The 17572-nt window shown below is 36.2% G+C and overlaps 1 protein-coding gene across 1 annotated transcript; it reads left to right on the top strand.

Moving 5' to 3' along the window:
- Window positions 1–13829: 13829 nt before the first annotated feature.
- Window positions 13830–17176, top strand: LOC109058620 (mitochondrial import receptor subunit TOM20 homolog B; the record flags this gene model as incomplete). Its single annotated transcript, XM_019075823.2, has 5 exons — window positions 13830–14031; window positions 14194–14240; window positions 14365–14446; window positions 16125–16267; window positions 16676–17176. Coding segments are annotated over 5 exons (519 nt in total), but the record flags the coding sequence as incomplete, so codon positions are not given.
- Between the last annotated feature and the right edge of the window lie 396 nt (window positions 17177–17572).

Raw genomic sequence — 17572 nt, 5'->3', positions numbered from 1 at the left:
ATTTGGAGCCACATTGCAAGAGGATAAAAATGACTTCAGACAGATGGACGCATCACTATATTATTTACACACAGAGATTGATTGGAACTCTATTAGTAACATCTGTTGCCTTTAGCAATGCTTCGTTTTGCCTAATATGCCAATGGTGACAGTTCAAAAATGAAAAAAACAAAAACCAAAACACTTTTGTGTTATTTATTCCCATCTTTGCATGCCTTCAACTCAAAGACGTCGGTATTAAAGATATCTTACTCTCCTTTTATATTTTGGTTTTTAAACAACCTTGTGGTTGGTTTATCCTCCTTTTTAACGGCACTATATGGTCCCAGTTACACAGGATATTGGAATCTCATTTGGCTCCACAGTGTAAATTGTGCTATTGGTAGTAAAACTTCAACACCCTTTGGGCCATGGAGCCGCATTGAGATCCCAATATCTATGTGACTGCCGGACCATGTTTGGGACCTTTAAAAAAGAAAATCACTCGTCCAGGAAAAACTTGTTTAGACCCCCAACATATAAAGGATATTATGATATCTTTTTAATACTTCTTGCGTTTAACTCACATGCAAATCCTTGTAGAAAAAAAACATAGGAAAAAGTGCTTTTGTTTTTCCCAGTTTTTTTTCCCCCCATTCATTTTAACGGTCACTTTTGGCATTTAAATACAACAACCGGTTTACATAAAGCCAACTGATTTTAATATATCTCCTATACCCAATCTCTGTGTAAACCTTGACGTTATTCTAGAAATGTAAAAGATGTAAGTACTGCGAGGGAAAATGGTTAAAGATGTCCAATCTAGCAACGTTTACACGCCGGCAGAAAAACTATGTGAAAACAAAGCAGGCCGTTCTTTATCAGCCCCACTAGCTGCAAATGTGGGCCAAAATATACACTATTCTTCAAAAGTGTCTACGTTCCCGTAGTAAGAAATAAACATTATGTACCAACGTGGAAAATGGTCCTGGTAAGTTTTTTATTCTTGTCGGAAGGTCTACAAATCGTTTCCCTTCACCGTCTAAAACACAACAACTGCAAGTGCATATCGCAAACAATAAATTTCAGTTGTAAGGATGTTGTAACTTTTGACCCCTTGCCTCGACTGGTACCCAAAGTCGACCGCGTCTCAGCAATCCCCACGCCTGTCACCTCGCAGTTCCCCTTGCATCTCCCTGTGGTCTGAATCAGGACGCCCTCGTCCAGTCTCTGTGACGCTTAGATTCGCCCCCGGTGCCCCCCCACCGCTGACCATCACATGGACTGCCTTCCACTGGCAGGCTCACCTGAATTTTCTTATGTACTTGTGTGGTCATGAGTTGGATGTGGCGTGTTCCTGTTATGTCGCTGTGTGTGACTATTGTGGTCTTTCTCAGCAGATTGGGCTCGATCATGTCAAGGACTGGTTCGACGGCTGATCACACGGTCATGTGGTTTATGAAAATCTGCTACCGAATGTCCAACTCGCTTCCAGATCACTGATTTGGCCCCCTGAAGGTACATTGAATACGAAAACTGTAGTCGCACAAGTTATGATGAGCTCCTCGAACAAATCCATCCAGAGTCTAATTAGGCGTTGCGAAGCATGGTGCGGATTTTTAGCGTGGATATGATTAGAAAGTGTGTTTTGGGGCAATTGTGTACCAACCGGTTGAGAAGGACAAGAGAGACCATTAAGCAATTGTTTTATTAGCCGTTTAACTGGTTTCTCTAGGTACAAGAGCTTCGGGCAATAGTTCGGATTATTTGGCATGTGACTGACCGGATTCGCTGAACGTCACAACATAGATCATAAGTTGTTAGTAATGACCGCCCAGAGACTGTGAAACATGTTTTCTAAGACGTGTTTTGGTTGGCTAGAACCCATGGTGTTTTTCCAGCAGGTCGGGTTGTGAAGACTTGTGTTCTCATGTTGCCTCGTGCGAGATGGACTTTGCGTATGGAGGACGACCTGTTGGCTCGGCTTGTCCTCTGGCCCCGGCTATTGCCGAGGTTATCTCTCGACTGTCCTTTCCCCAACCTGATTGCACCTGGCCGGGTTCCAACAGAGAGTCCGGAACGCCGCCTTTCCGCTGGACCTCTTGTATTTTTAGGCCCCAGGACGTTTCGATCATTTCACGGCGCTTAGATCAAACCAAAAACAATCTCAAATACTACAAGCCTCGTGTGCTGTCGGAAGGAAAGCTGGAGCAGGACAAACCACAGGAAATCAAGCGGGTCCGTCAAAATGCCCTTTTTCCGCGGTGCTACGTCCGCTAAGACGGTTATGTATTAGAGTCCGGCAGGGCCTTACGCGGGTTTATAGGGGGACAGGGACTGAAGTGGACTTAAAACAGCTGCACAAGCGTTGGGGATTGATAAACAAAACAGCCTGTTCGAACGTCTTTGTAAACAGAAGCTGATAAAACCCGCGGCGTACAGAATGCCCTTTGAAAACCGTGGTGACGGGCGCATCTTCTACGGTTTTTAAAAACACAAAAGCGCCTGTGTAAGAATATGCTGTGCTTGATCTAGGCGACACATTTCCAAAAACGAAAATCATCGAGGCAGTAGCCATTACTGTACACAGAACACTGTGTTTCACCACAGACCATTATTACCACACACATACAGTTATGCATTGAAATACCACAGAAAGAAAGTTATTAAATCACACAAAGAGTGCCAGTTTTCAACTCTAAAAATAAGCATGATTACAAATGTGATACTGATTTTATGCAACATTGTGCAAAAAACGGAATTAATTTAAGCGCTTTAAGAGTTACACGGAAATATGAATGGAGCTAACACCTATAATGCCTGGTTTTGGCACACTGGTTTGACAAAATAGTAGAGCACAGCCACAAAGCGGGGTTGAAGCAACGACGGGGATGCAGTTCCGGAATGAATAACACCTTTAAATGAGTCGGGCAAGCGGAATGAACACGGATTAACAGTGACTTGCTGCCACCTACGTGTTCGTTTTAATTTTGAAAGGTAAAGTACTTTTAGTTTGAAATATAGTAAATATCCTAGTCAGTGTAATGTACGGGGAACATGTACATTCAGGTGGAACTGCAGGTAATGCATTCAGGTCCCTCTGAGATGAATTAAATAGGCCTACATCTAAAATGCCGTCCTTCAGAATGCAGCTTCTGTGTTTTTCCCTCCTCTTGCATGTGGCAAAGATTTAAATTTGTTGATACTGAGATCATATTGGGTTGGTGTGACAGGCCCAAATGGATCTCAATATTCCTAATGACTCTCGTTCGATTAAAATTCCCATATATGAGCTTTCGACCTCAAAAACATGGATGCAACATTTTTTAGCAACCAAAAAATGGATTTATAAAGGTAAAACATTTTAAAACTTATTGGAAAAGATTAATTTCTATCACTGCTGGGTTGAACTGACCAGCACACCGAATTTGACGAATATCAAAAACATAGTGTTTAAACACAGCTACCAAACTGCAGGAAAATCATAAACAAAAGCCTGATGCGTGCCATACATTTGCGCTTGATATTCCTAGTTTTAAGTAAGGGACAGGGTTTTAACATAACTCAAAAAAACCCAAATTTTTAAAGAAGACACTTGAAACTAGCTAGATGATTGACCATGCGAATCCATTTCCTCAATTTTCTATTTAACTAAACCTTGAAATAACATAACACATTAACGTACAATTAACATTAAATTAAAAAATAATTAAAAAAAAAAAAACATATCTACCAAATCATCTTATTTTCAGCTATGGCAACATGTTCCTCATTTTTATTTCACATCATGTAACTAAGTAAAGTAAATTAAATGGAATTAAAATAAATATAAAAAATTAATTGAATTAAAGAAATTAAATTTATTTTATTTCAGTTAGTTTACCATTTTCCACGTTAACATTAATGTACTAAGAATCAGATAACTAACTGGAAATAATAACCGAAAAAATAATATGCCCAGTACAACACCCCAAAAAAACAAAATGTCATAGAGCATGCATATCCGATGAATACATAGTGATATTTTTTGTTTCTTTTCGCCAAAATTTTAAATTCTAAATGCACTTTATACCAAAGAAACAAACCCAAACAAAAAAGTCAAAACATAATTTATGTTGCTAATGTTACGTTCTTAACAAAGAGGAACAAAAATGTTGTCAACAAAAAAACTAACAAAATAATTCCAATAGCATGAAATAAAGTACTAAATGCATTCATTTAATGCAATGCAAGTCATTTAGGAAGAATGCATCTTCTGCCCTTTCGATATTAACTAGATTATCTTCTTAAGGTAATATGTTTTGCTATATTATCTGTCCATGGAGCGTCAATTAACTGCATAGCATGTGGCATATAAAGAAATGCACATTTTAAATAAAGATTTGCTTACTAATCCAAGGCATGTCCCAGTTGTCAATAGGCCACAGAAGAATGCGGCTGAAATGAGAAGTGGTGCATTGTATTTCAGTAGGGAAGAGAGTGTGCCCAAACACGAGGACGATTTGCATCATCAGAGGCTTGTCTCCTGCTCGGGGAGGCGCTCTGCACTCAAAAAGGGCTTGTAAACAGTAAATGTGAACAGGCCTCTTGATGAATGGTGACGGAGAGAGAGGGAGAAAAAAGACGCAAGCACCTTTCAATGCGTTTCAGTATTTCCTGAGGCGAGCTCGGGGGGAAAAAAAACACCGAACAGAGGGAAGCGAGCGATAGAGACAGATGAGAATCGGAGAGAGAGGGAGAGGGGATAGATACCGCCAGAGAAGAGGAGAGAGACACGAGAGAGGGGAGACTTGGGTAATTTCGCAGTTAAACTGGTGGTTGCTTTTTCCCAAGGCTTTCCTTCCAGTCCTGCTCGACAAACACAGAAAACACAGCCTCGGGCGCGTGGCCAAATATTCATGCCACCTTACATCCTGAAACAAATCGACTATCACAAAGCTCTAGGAGCAGAACGTGAGGAGTGGGGTAGTGACCGAGCGCTCAGCAAAAAACAATCACGTCCTGCGTGCTCCAGCGCTATTCACACCACCGATCAATACATAAATAACTACAACTTAGCTTTGGGCTAAAAGGTGAAAAACTGGCTTATTTCGCTGGATTTTTTTTAACGTGTCGTGGAAATAAACAATCATTTTGATTGCTAAGCTGTTATATTTTTTAAAGCATTATATTACAGAAATATACAGTTTAGACTATCAGATGACAACACTAACTTTGCAACATCACACTTGTTACTGAACTGAATTGAATCCACCACTGAACTGAATTGAGCTGAATAAACGACACTATTTGTACTGGAAAGCCAATTTCCGGCATGGGAATTTTTCTAAAAAATAAATAAAATCAGAAATATGAATATTATATCGTAAGAATTGCAAGATATTAAAGACAAATATACTAATTTGTTTAAAGACTTTTTGTTGGTTCAGCTGAGTTTAGGTTTTTTTTTTGTTCCTTTTGTTTTTTTTTTTTATTAAACAAAGATTTTAAACTGAAAATTTTTGAAGGTTGTAACGAGTTAATGTACAGATGTTTTGTCAACTGGAGGTTTAACAAAACAAGGGATAGTTCACCCACGCGCCAAAAGAACATTTGCTGTTAATTATTTACTGACCCTTAGTGTCATCCAAGATGTATTGACCCTTTTTTTTTCCTTCATTCCTGTATATTTAGTCTGTAATATGAAAAATGTCATAATTGGAGATTAGTTATTAAATATATAAAGGCTATTACGTGTTGCCAATGTGTGTATTTTAAGTGAATATAAACACACCAGTTCATCATTTATTTTCAATAATTTTGTTAAATTATTAAAAATATATGAATTGTAACTAGTATACCCAGCAATTTATTATGATGGCCAAAATGATAAATCTTATGTTGAGTTAACACTAATGAAACAAATGGGTTACATTTTATCCTGACATAACCTTGTGTCGTTTTCTAAATATTTGACCAATTAAACTTTTAGCTGAATGACACTATAAAAGTAGTTCAGGTGAAGTTTGGAACAGCCAACTAAAAAAATCAACATTCAGAAAAATAACACTTTGAAGACAGAAATGACACGAACGTAACATTTCTGTGGAACTAGTTACTAATAACAATATAGTTGAAACAGCTTGACATTTTTGTTACAGTATGGTGGAAAAAAAAAAAAAAATGAAACGCGAGATGTACATTCATAGAGAAGGTCAAAATTTTGAGTTTGCATCTTGCCAATTCTGAGTTGCGAATTTATATCAGATTTTGGCTCAAAATGTCTAAATTGTGAGATAAAAAAAGCTGTGACAGTTAGAGCTGCTTTAACAGCTTGAATTGGTTTCTTAAATTAATGAATTTTGCAACATTAATATATTCCTTTCGTGTTATTACTGTGAAGCTGCTTTGAAATTATCTGCCTTCTATAAAGAGCTTGATAAATAAAGACTCATTTTTGCCTTAAAAGAACATGCTTCCAATAAAAACCATTTGGGAACAATGTCAACAAATGTGCCTAAAAACCAATATAAAAATTATACATTTTCCCCCATCTTGTAAAAACATAAAGCTCGAACTCTGACTTCCAGCCGATTCTGGATTTCTGCAGTTTCACATTCATGACTCCGAGAAACGTTTTGGGATAAAAGGTTCCACGTGAGGCCTGCGAAGTCGCTGCGAGGGGGGGAAAGTGACAGAAGCGGACACCAAAACACACTGATTATGCAGCTTTGGACCCCGGATGACACAGAGGCCCCCCCCCCCAAAACAAGGTTTCTGTCCTCCGGATGATGACCCCTAAAAATTTTTTTCATGGATGCGGTAATTATTGGATGGCGATATAATTTAAGGGGGAAGGGTCAAAGGGTTTAATTGGTATTCTCGGAGCAGCTCGACGTGAATCAATGCCTGTCGCTTTTTCAAAGGCTTTAAAATCAGATCCAATGCAGGGGGAGGCAGCGTGCGGAGCATCAATCCAGGCCATCTGCAGCCCGCGTACAGCCGTGGCCAAGAGCCTCCTGTGGATGTGCCCTGGCTTGCCGTCCGCGGATGGCAGAGACACACAAGGATCTGAAGAGAGCCGATGAGGCAGGTGCGGAGTTTTTAAGTAAACTCTCGTCTCCTGCCTGGAAAGGCGACACTAGGAGGGCTTTTGTTCACCTCAAAGCGTTCTCGCCCAGACAACCTGCTGCTATCTCAGATGGGAATGCATCCTTGTGTGTATGCATGTATGTGTAATTGCAGTATGCATGCACAGTGATAAATGCATGCAGTGCCATGTTGGTTTTGCTTTAGTATTTTTACCGCAAATCAATTAGTATCTAAGTATTAAAGTGAGAGTGTGCAGTTGCAGCGTTTGGGTGCCAAAAAGCCAAGCATAAACTGAAGCAGGAACACTACAAAATACTAGCAACATTTGCCTAAGAACAACTAGGGATGTCAGATAAAAAATTAGAATTTCGAATATTCGTTCGCATTTAAAATAATAAAACTGCCATTTGAATCAGAACATCTTCAGTGGCACACGAAATATGATGAGCGAGGTAAGTGTAGGGCCCTATGATTGTCCGTGATGCGGAAAACGCCGGATGGAATCGGAATCCATTCATAAAAACAGAATTCGCAGTTTAACACACGGAATGGTCACGGAAATTTTGTCAAATTCTGAATGAATTAATCCAAAAGTAGTTTCATTGCACTTAAACCAAATCGCGATACATGGACTAGTATCTGTAAATATTAAGCCGCAAAACGTACATTTAAATACATGGAATCCTGGATGTTCTGCGGTGTGTCTGTTAATGAATGGCGTGGTTTCATATTTTTTCTACACACACACTGAAGCACACGTGACGGGGGGGGGCCTCGCCAGTGTTTTTCAGAGTCTGCCTTTTCATGATTTTAATTAATTAGACATGCTTTTTGATGAATAAACTTTTAAATTTATCTATTAAAAAGAGAGTCGAGAAAAAATTCGTTGCTTTTTAATGTTTTTTGTTGCCTATCCAGTTGAACCCACTAGATGCAGCGCTGCTGTGTTGTTTATCAAATATTGAGGAAAAAGAGAACAATGCTGAGAAAAGAAAATCTTGGTCAAAACTGTGAAGAAACATAATATTTTTTGCGCATTTTCTAGAGTGGACATAGATCAGCATTACAATCATGTCGCGCACGTTTAGAAAGCTCATCCCGCACTGCATTGCATTGTTTTTACCATGAAAAATCCTCTGTGAGTGTCCTTTCATTTCTTTGTATTATCAACTATGCATATTTTTATTGCAACTTACATTTATTATCTTTGGTTTATAAAACATTTGCACTTTTTTCACGATAGTCAGTTTATTTTGGTTGCTTTAATAAACCATGCATTAGAATTTTTTTTTTTTTGTGGCCTAATGAGAGAAGGACAAAAGCTGTTTCACCCTAACTGAAATCTAGGGCCTTTTTAATTTCCAAATGATAATTTGAATATTGCTAATATTTAAATGTATACATCTGAATTTTAGTTTTTCAGCCCTAACTAAACAACCATATTGAAAATGTGAACAACAATGTAAATAACGAAGCAATGTGCATCATAAATCCACCTTACAAACTGTGTTTTGTTTCAACGCCCAAATCACTCTGGTAAGCTATTATAATGACTCTAATATTTCACGAGTTGTCGAGGGACGGCTAGGCCTACTTCCGGACATTTGTTCCGTTGCTAGATTTGTCCATAACTCGTCGAAGTAAATGAAAGGTCAGACTCCAGTGGACATATATGCAAGACCAAAACAACTGAAACTACCAAACCGAAAAGAAGAAATTTGAATGTGAACAAGCCCGTATAAATCCAACATGAATAAAAATACTTTCAATAGAACTCACATTTTGCTGTCGTTTTACTAGAGTTGGACAAAACAATGTTATAGTGGTAAACTATGCTAATCTCCTAAAACCACTTATAAGAACTTAGTCTGTTTGGCCTATAATAATACTGTTTCATAGCTTATAATTTCCCTTACGAAAAATTAACCCATGGTTTAATTCTAGGTAAAGTGTAGTAACCATGTTTTTTTTGCCATATTTGGATTATCATGTGTATAACCACAGTTTTACTACAAATTACCATGGTTAAACTAGGGTTAGTGTAATCAACACTCATGGATATTTTTTGGTTACCATGATTTAAATCAATTAGAAACCATGTTTTGTTTGGCTTGATTTGTAGGTTAAAACCATGGTTAGTTTTTGTCATTCCACCGTTATCTGATCTATGAAGCAACCGTTTCGTCAACATCCGCATTGCCAAAACTTTTGAAACCAACCTACTTCAAAAGGACACACCAATTGAGTAATAGTTAATCTCTTTACTGGTTCCCTAAACATATTTTCAAGGAATATATCTTTCGTTCGTTTCGTTTGTTTTTTCGTTACTTAAATTCCTCGCCGAATTACAAGATGCACCTTTTAATCCCGATCAGCGCGGGCGCCTCCAAAACCTTAGATTCGTTCCGAGCCGAAAGACACAAAACTCCCGTGACGAGCCAAACAAATCTGCCTCCGCGAGTTACTTTTTATGTATTTACAACCGCTAGCTAGAGGAATAAAAAGTTACGTAGTGGACTTTTAATGTGAGGAAATGTCCAAGATAAACAGCTGTGTCAGTGGGCCAAAAAAAAAATCTTCCACAATGAGTTGATGGATGGTGAAAGTGCTCTTTTATTGATAAATAAGCGGGACTGATGACATCAGCTGAAATGAAATTAGTTATTAGTTATGCATTTATGAAGAAAGCCTATTAAGACCATTTTTTTTAGAATTATAATGTAATATTAATAAAATATTCTTAAAAACTCATTTATAAAAAAAATTAAATGTATTATAAGATTAACAAAAAGTAACACTAGTGACAACTAATTAAACTAATAAAACGTTTTATCTTTAAAATTAAATTGTATATTAAGGAACAATTAATACTAATAAATACTTGCAAACTAAAAAAAAATATTTAAAATAATGTAGTAATAATAATAAACTATTAATACTAATAAATTATTCTTTTTTTTTCATTAAAATAATACTATTGTTCAAATTTCCAAGGAATGCATGAATGGGAAAAAACTTGAAATGGATTTTAAGTCTCTTTGGATAAAAGTGTCTGCCACATGCATAAATGTAAAATTGTAATGATGAATCATTCACAAAGAGACCAGAAACCAGAATTGAGTAAATAGTCAGTGAGGTGTTTGATTTTCTGCTGTGTATTAAAGCGGCCGTGTTATGAGCTCTCATTCATTGTTTCTGTGAGTGTAAGTGTGTGATGCAGCAGCAGCTACCCCTACTGAACACACACAAACCTCGTCTCACACTTCCAGTTTTATTCTTGCAATTCAACGTGTCACAAACACATTCACTCTCACCCACACACACATACACTTGCAAAAACACAGTTTCTGACACATTCAGTGGTTTCCACACCTTCTCAGCTCCACAGCTGACAGCGTCGGAGAATCCGAGCAGAAACGGGGAGCAGGTGTCGAGCTCCCCTGTTTCCGTTATCCAGGTATCGCAGGATTTCTGAGCGAGAAATGCTGTTCGCAGGGACTGTGAAAACCACTGAGGGCCAAGAGCCGGACCACAGAGGGCTTTACAGAGACCTCAGGCCAAAAAACAACACGCCAGCACACACAAAAACAAGAGCTCTGGCTCTCTGTGCTTCTGGATTTGGCTCCATACTCCACCTTGTAATGATGAAAAAGCCCTTGGACGTGGCCTACATTGCACCAATCCAGGTTCCACGACGTGTTCCTCCTTGAAAACACATCGGATGACATCAGGCAGCTCTAGGTTCGTGGAAAATACAGCCTCTGCTGCCATAAAGGCTTTTGGTCGGACGTTCCTGGGCAGCAGCCAACTCGTGGTGTATTTTTATTCCAGTCGTAATAGCAGATTTTTTCAGTTGCCTCCGTCTCCTGGCGGGACTGTGATGCACTTGCCAGACTTTGCAATAAAAAAGCTGCAGCTTTGGGTAAAAATAATTGCACTTCCTGTCTGAGAAGAGGAGGGTGGGGCGTCTGCAGACCTCGGCCTCCACTCAAACCACAAGCACAGTATTACTGCCCACTGATGAGTTTCTGCTCCAGGATCTGTTTTGCATCTCTAAGGGATTTTTTTGTGTGTGTGTGTGTGGTGTGTGTTGTGTTGAAATGATGGAAAAAATAAGTTAATAAAATTCAGTCTTCATTTACTAAGTCCTCTTTGTTGTGCAATGATGGAGATTTTTAGCATAACTGTATCAATACAATAAAAGTGTAAGGTGATTAATACAACCAAGCTCCAAAAAAAGGTAAAGTGCATCATAAAAAGGGTTAATGCAATTAACTTTCATATCATAAAAATATAATCTGAAATATAAAAATATATCAATTTTAAAGATGAACGTTGACTGCTAAAATAAGTTCATAAAATGCAGTCTTTTATTAAATTCTCTTTTCCTTAAAATTAAAGTAATGGAGATAAATAAATATACATTTGCATAGTTTTGAGATGTTTAGAATACAATTTATGTTTCCATACAATAAAAGTGTAAGGTAATTTATCCAACCGAGCTCTAAAAAAGTATAAAAATGCATCATGAAAAGGTCAATAATATATAAAAATATTTATTAATAATATTATTTAACTTTGCCTATTATTAAGTCATATATAAAAATATTACTATTATTTATATCAATTTTGAGGATAAAACTTGACCGGTCTGCATCTCTAGGGGAATATTTTGTGTTAAAAGAATAAGTAAATAAAATTTTGTCTTCACTTACATAATGCTCTGTAGCATGCAATACAAGAAATGGAGATAAATTCTATATATATATATATATATATATATATATATATATATAATATATATATATATATATATATATATATATATATATATATATATATATTAAAATTTATACACACATATTTACTATTATATGTATATAAAAAAATATTTATATTAAAAAAAAGACTAAAAAATCACTCCTAAAAACTCCATAATATTATGCTTCTATATGCACTATACTTCAAGGCTGCTGAAGTTATTTGATTCAGTTTAGGTCACCATTCACTTCGCACTTTTCTACACTCGCTCAAATGTTGCGTGTTGTGATTTTGTACCAGGACTGACATCAGTGACATCAAAAGTGCTTCTCACGGGTCTTGTTTTTGACATTGCACCATTTTTGAATGTATGCAAATGTGAAGGAAATTTCACTAGAATGGAAGCTATTCAATGTTTTGAGCACTCAGTGGCTTGAATACAGTGCATGAGTTGCTGAAAGCACTTGTCATTGACAATGCACTGTGTTTAAATACATGCAAATGTGAAAGTGAATGAAATTTCCAATCCATAGCAGAAAGGAAAAATGTTGGTGTTTTGGGCACATTATATAATTTTGTATATAAGATTGATATATATTTTTACTTTATGACAAAAAATCGTATTTTTAAATAGTATTGTATTTTAATTTTGTATAATAAATTGTATTTTTACTGTATGACCAGAAAAATAAATAGTGTATTTTTTAAAATTGTATTGCATTTTTATTTTGTAAAATAAATTTTATTTGTACTTCATGACATAAAATTAATTGCATTTGTATTGCATTAAATGAATTAATTTTTTTGATTTTATTTTATTTTATTTAATAATATTTAATTAATTTTTTTAAAATTAATTTATATATTTTTAATGATGGCTTTTTTGGAGTTTGACAGTGTACATCATTCACTTTTATTGTATGAAAAACATTTAGTGCATGCTAAACATCTCAAAAAAAGCATGCAAAAAAATGAGAATTTGAATTTCAAAACCACAGAAGAAAGGAAGATTGTCAGTATTGGAACCACAACATTTTTTAAATGGTCTTGGTTTTTGTTGAGATCGAGAGTATAATCATACAGGCTTGGAACAACATGAGGGTGTGTAAATGATGACAGAAAGATCATTTTTGGGCGAACTATCCCTTTAAATAAGACTTTAGCTATGGACACAATCTCTAGAGCATGTCAGAAGATTTTGAGGAAGAAACTTGACTGGTTTGTATCTCTATTAATTTAATATAATTCAATTAATATAATTAAATAATGAATGTAAATACAGCTGTGGTTTTTTTTAAAAGTAAATCAAATGTAGTCTTCATTTATTTAATGCTCTTTACCATGCAATGAAAGTCATTAAGATTAATGTATTTGAGATGATTAGTAAACAATTAATGTGTCCATACAATAAAGGTTATATATATTAATAATTAAAATAAAAGCTAAATAATTTATATAGTTATATTGTGTTATATAAAATAAAAAATAAATAAAATAAAGGGCTAATTATTTATATAAACATATCTGGGAGTTGTTAATACAAAATTAAGATTATTATTATTATTATTGTTATTATTATAGGCCTAAGTATTTTAAGGAAGTCCTTTTTTCAGTTGCTTTTAAATATTGAAATATATTTTTTAAAATCATGTTTAAACTTGGAGCAACTTCAACAAATCTACGTATAAATACAATTTACAGATTATCAAAATATTACACAAAAATTTCAGCCTCGAAATAACATTGATCGTCTCTGAAATATTAATCTGTGGCTCTTTACTGCCACCTGCTGTAAAAACAGAAAACCTAATTGTTCTAAAAGAGAGATTAAAAAATATATATATTTTCCACATAAAGATATAATATTCTTCCCTTGTTTGTTCATCTCTCTCGCTCGAATTAATACCTTCATTGTGGTGTGTGTTATTGTGTATTTTCTGATCAGGCGGAGGCAGCGGCAGCTCAGCTGTCACAGGGTTTGACGTCACCGGGGTCTTTCCTCGTGTGGCTCTCCGTGAGGGTCACGCAGTCAGTCTGTTCGCTGTCATTTATTATATTATTCTTATTATTTCTGGGCTCTGGATCTGTCTCGTCATGATGGGCGGCAGCAGCAGCAGCGAATCGCGGCTGGTTTGGGCGCGGCGCTGTTCGTCGCTTACTGCATTTATTTCGACAAAAGAGACGGAGTGACCCGAACTACAAGAACAAGCTACGAAGAACGTGAGAGCATCTATCTCTCTCGCTCGCTCCATATATTTAGTATTTTAAAACATCTTAAAGTTAGATCTAGTGAACTAGACTAGATGTAATTAATTAGTTACGCTGCTGTACTTATTGTAAAATGCAGATGTGTTGATGTTGATGAATGTGATTTTGTTTCAGGAAGAAAAAAGCAGAAGGCGGTTCAGGAGAAAGCTGGATTATCGAAGGTATTTTCAAACACAGTTATTTTTATAGATGTTATTATTTTTTTCTTGATATAGTGAATTGAGAAATAGCCACATGAAGCGTTCCCTCATGGTTTCCATCTCTTCTGTGTCTGTGTTTGTTCAGTTGCCAGACCTGAAGGACGCCGAGGCCGTTCAGAAGTTCTTCCTGGAGGAGATTCAGCTCGGAGAAGAGCTGCTGGCGCAGGGTGAGCACTCAGACCCTCTCTGTAGCTACACATGGTCCCTTCACCCCCATCTCTAGGATGAAAAATAGGTTTAAAGATGATATTTTCAGGCTGGTCTGCCTCAGCGGTCTGACGGCGCGTGTCAACGTCAGAATGATTAAGCTGTCAATCAAATCAAAGTAGGCGGGGTTTAGGGTTCACATACACACATCAGCAGAAGCATCAGTTTAACACTGAGAGAGGAGAAATATTCAACAACTTACTGTAATATCCAGCAATGCATACTATTCTACTAGCATTTTCCCCCCTCAGATGTCACCCTTTGAATGAAAAACATGGTATAATTTATGATTCATGTAATTCAACAGAATGTGACCTGACAAGAAATGTTTCACATTTTTGACATATCAAGAATACAAATGAGAGTGAACGTGTGCACATTACAAAATATTATTTGATAACAATTTATAAAATTTATTTATAAAAAATACTTCCCAGTTAGACACAGAATTAGACATTTTTTTACTTTATTAAAATGTTTTTACTTTATTAATGTTTAGAAACTTATAGTTTTATTACTAATTTGAGTTAGTGTTCATTTTTATATTTTCTGTTTTCATTTAAAGTTTAGTTAAAGCTTTAGTTTTTTTTTTTAAAATCTTTTTAAAATAGTTTTTAATATTTTTTTTAGTTGTATTTCTTGGTATATCAAGTTAAACTTAAAGAAAATGAGAAATGTTGCCTTGGCAGCTAGCTGAAATAAAATATTTTTTAGGGTTTTATAATTCATCTCATAATTTTTTTGTTTAATTTGTTTCAACAAGTGCTGTCAAACAATTAATCACATCCAAAATAAAAAAATTTTCCTTACTAAAAAGTTTTTGTTCACATAATATGTGAACTGTGTATATTTTTTATGTACTGTATATATAAATACACACACATACAGTATATATTTTTAAAATGTTTACATGTATATACATTTATATTCTTAAATTTTATATTATAAAAATAAACATATTTTTCTTAAATATATACAAGCATGTATGTGTATTTATATATACAGTACATAATAAATATACACAGTATACTGTTTTATTTAGGATGGGATTAATGTTTTGACAGCACTAGTTTCAACTAATATTTTAATCAACAAAAATGATTTTTTCAAGTTAACTATAACAACTCTCACTGTTAACCCTGGTCCCCTCTCTCTCTCTCTCTCTCTCTCTCTCTCTGTCTCTCTCTCTCTCTCTCTCTCTCTTCTCTCTCTCTCTGTCTCGTTCTCATCTCTCTCTATCTCTCTCTCTCTCTCTCTCTCTCTCTCTCTCTCTCTCTCTCTCTCTGTCTCTCTCTCTGTCTCTCTCTCTCTCTCTCTCTGTTTGTCTCTCTCTCTCTCTCTCTCTCTCTCTCTGTGTCTTCTCTCCTGTCTCTCTCTCCCTGTCCCTCTCTCTCTCCTCTCTCTCTCTCTGTCTGTCTCTCTCTCTCTCTTCTCTAGCTCCTCTCCTCTCTCTGTGTCTCTCTCTCTCGACTCAAACAAAACACTCAAAACCATCCCGACTCAAGGTAAGGACTCTCATCTTTCTCTCTCTCTCTCTCTCTCTCTCTGTGTCTCTCTCTCTCTCTGTGTCTCTCTCTCTCTCTCTGTCTCTCTGTGTCTCTCTCTCTCTCTCTCTCTCTCTCTCTCTCTGTCTGTCAGGTGACTATGAGAGAGGCGTGGATCACCTGACGAATGCGATCGCGGTGTGTGGTCAGCCGCAGCAGCTCCTGCAGGTCCTGCAGCAGACACTTCCTCCTCCAGTCTTCCAGATGCTCCTCACCAAACTGCCCACCATCAGCCAGGTGATGAATTAAAATATGCAATATGTGCCTATATTATCTGCTTCATATTCATGAGCAGTGCTGGGGAAAGTAACGCATTACAATATTGCGTTACTCCCTCGTTTTCACACACAAGGCTCTGCACTTACTCCTGAGTTCTGTCGCCATGGCAACACCGGAGCTTTCAGTCAGTACATGGAAACAAAGTAACTGGTGTTACTTATTTGAAAAAGTAACTCCGATGTTTCCTTCTTTATTAAAAAGTAATGTTTTGTTACTAGTTACTTAAAAAAAAAAAAAAAGGTAATCTGATTGTGTAATTCGCTCGTGTTACTAGTAATGCATCCCCCCCAACACTGTTCATAAGACGAATACATGTTTTTATTATTATTTAAATGCTGATGTAAAGCTCCTCTCTTTTTCGTGCAGCGTATCGTCAGCGCTCAGAGTGTCAGCGACGACGACCTCGAGTAGAAGACCTCCAGCAGCTGTGTGACATCACTTCCTGTCTGCTTCGAATCGGTCCATCGCTCAGTCATCGCCCCTTTCCATCCAGTTCTCAAACACTGAACGCACCGATACGGATTTAACGAAGCACTTGGGATGAAATGTCATAGTTTTGTGTTGAATCTGAGCTCCTGAAGTTGACGTGTGTTTCAGAGTATTAGAATGACTGAAAACAAGCACGACCCGCATCATTTGTTTTACTAGCAAAGCATTTTGGGTTGACAGAATTATGGAATATGCAAGCAGTAAATCATTGACTAATGTGAGTCATTTATCTGTGTTCATGTATTTAAGTTATTTTTAAAGGCTGCGAAACGTTTAGTGTGGTATTGTGGGATAGGAAGCACATTTAAAGGTGTTCTGTTTTAGGGGAGAGTTTCCTCTTTTTTTTAACTCCAAAATAAAACAAATCATTGTATGGTGTCAATGTGTCGTGTGCCTCGATACACAATTGCAATTTAAAGCAACAGAACATCAAAAAAATGAAAACAAACTTGATTTGCTCTCATGTTGTTCAAGTTTCAGTGGATTGACATTAAATTAATTAGGTATCAACTAACAATGCACACAGCATTTATTAAATCTAACATGATATTGATTAATAAATATTCCATTCATTAATTTAGGAGTTTACATAATACACTGGTATTAATGCAACAATGTTAAAAAATGCATTTATGTAGAAATTATAATTACCTTTGATTGATTAATGCTTGTTCGTGATATCTAATGCAAATACTCGTTAACTTAACTACACTAAAAAAAAAAACACTACAAAAACAAAAAGAAAAATAAAACATAAAATCCACACATAAAATT

Source organism: Cyprinus carpio, chromosome B11, assembly GCF_018340385.1.
Source record: "Cyprinus carpio isolate SPL01 chromosome B11, ASM1834038v1, whole genome shotgun sequence".
In the NCBI taxonomy this organism is placed as follows: Eukaryota; Metazoa; Chordata; class Actinopteri; order Cypriniformes; family Cyprinidae; genus Cyprinus; species Cyprinus carpio.
The sequence above is the reverse complement of the archived record's forward strand: the minus strand, read 5'-3'. Positions and strand labels throughout refer to the sequence as shown.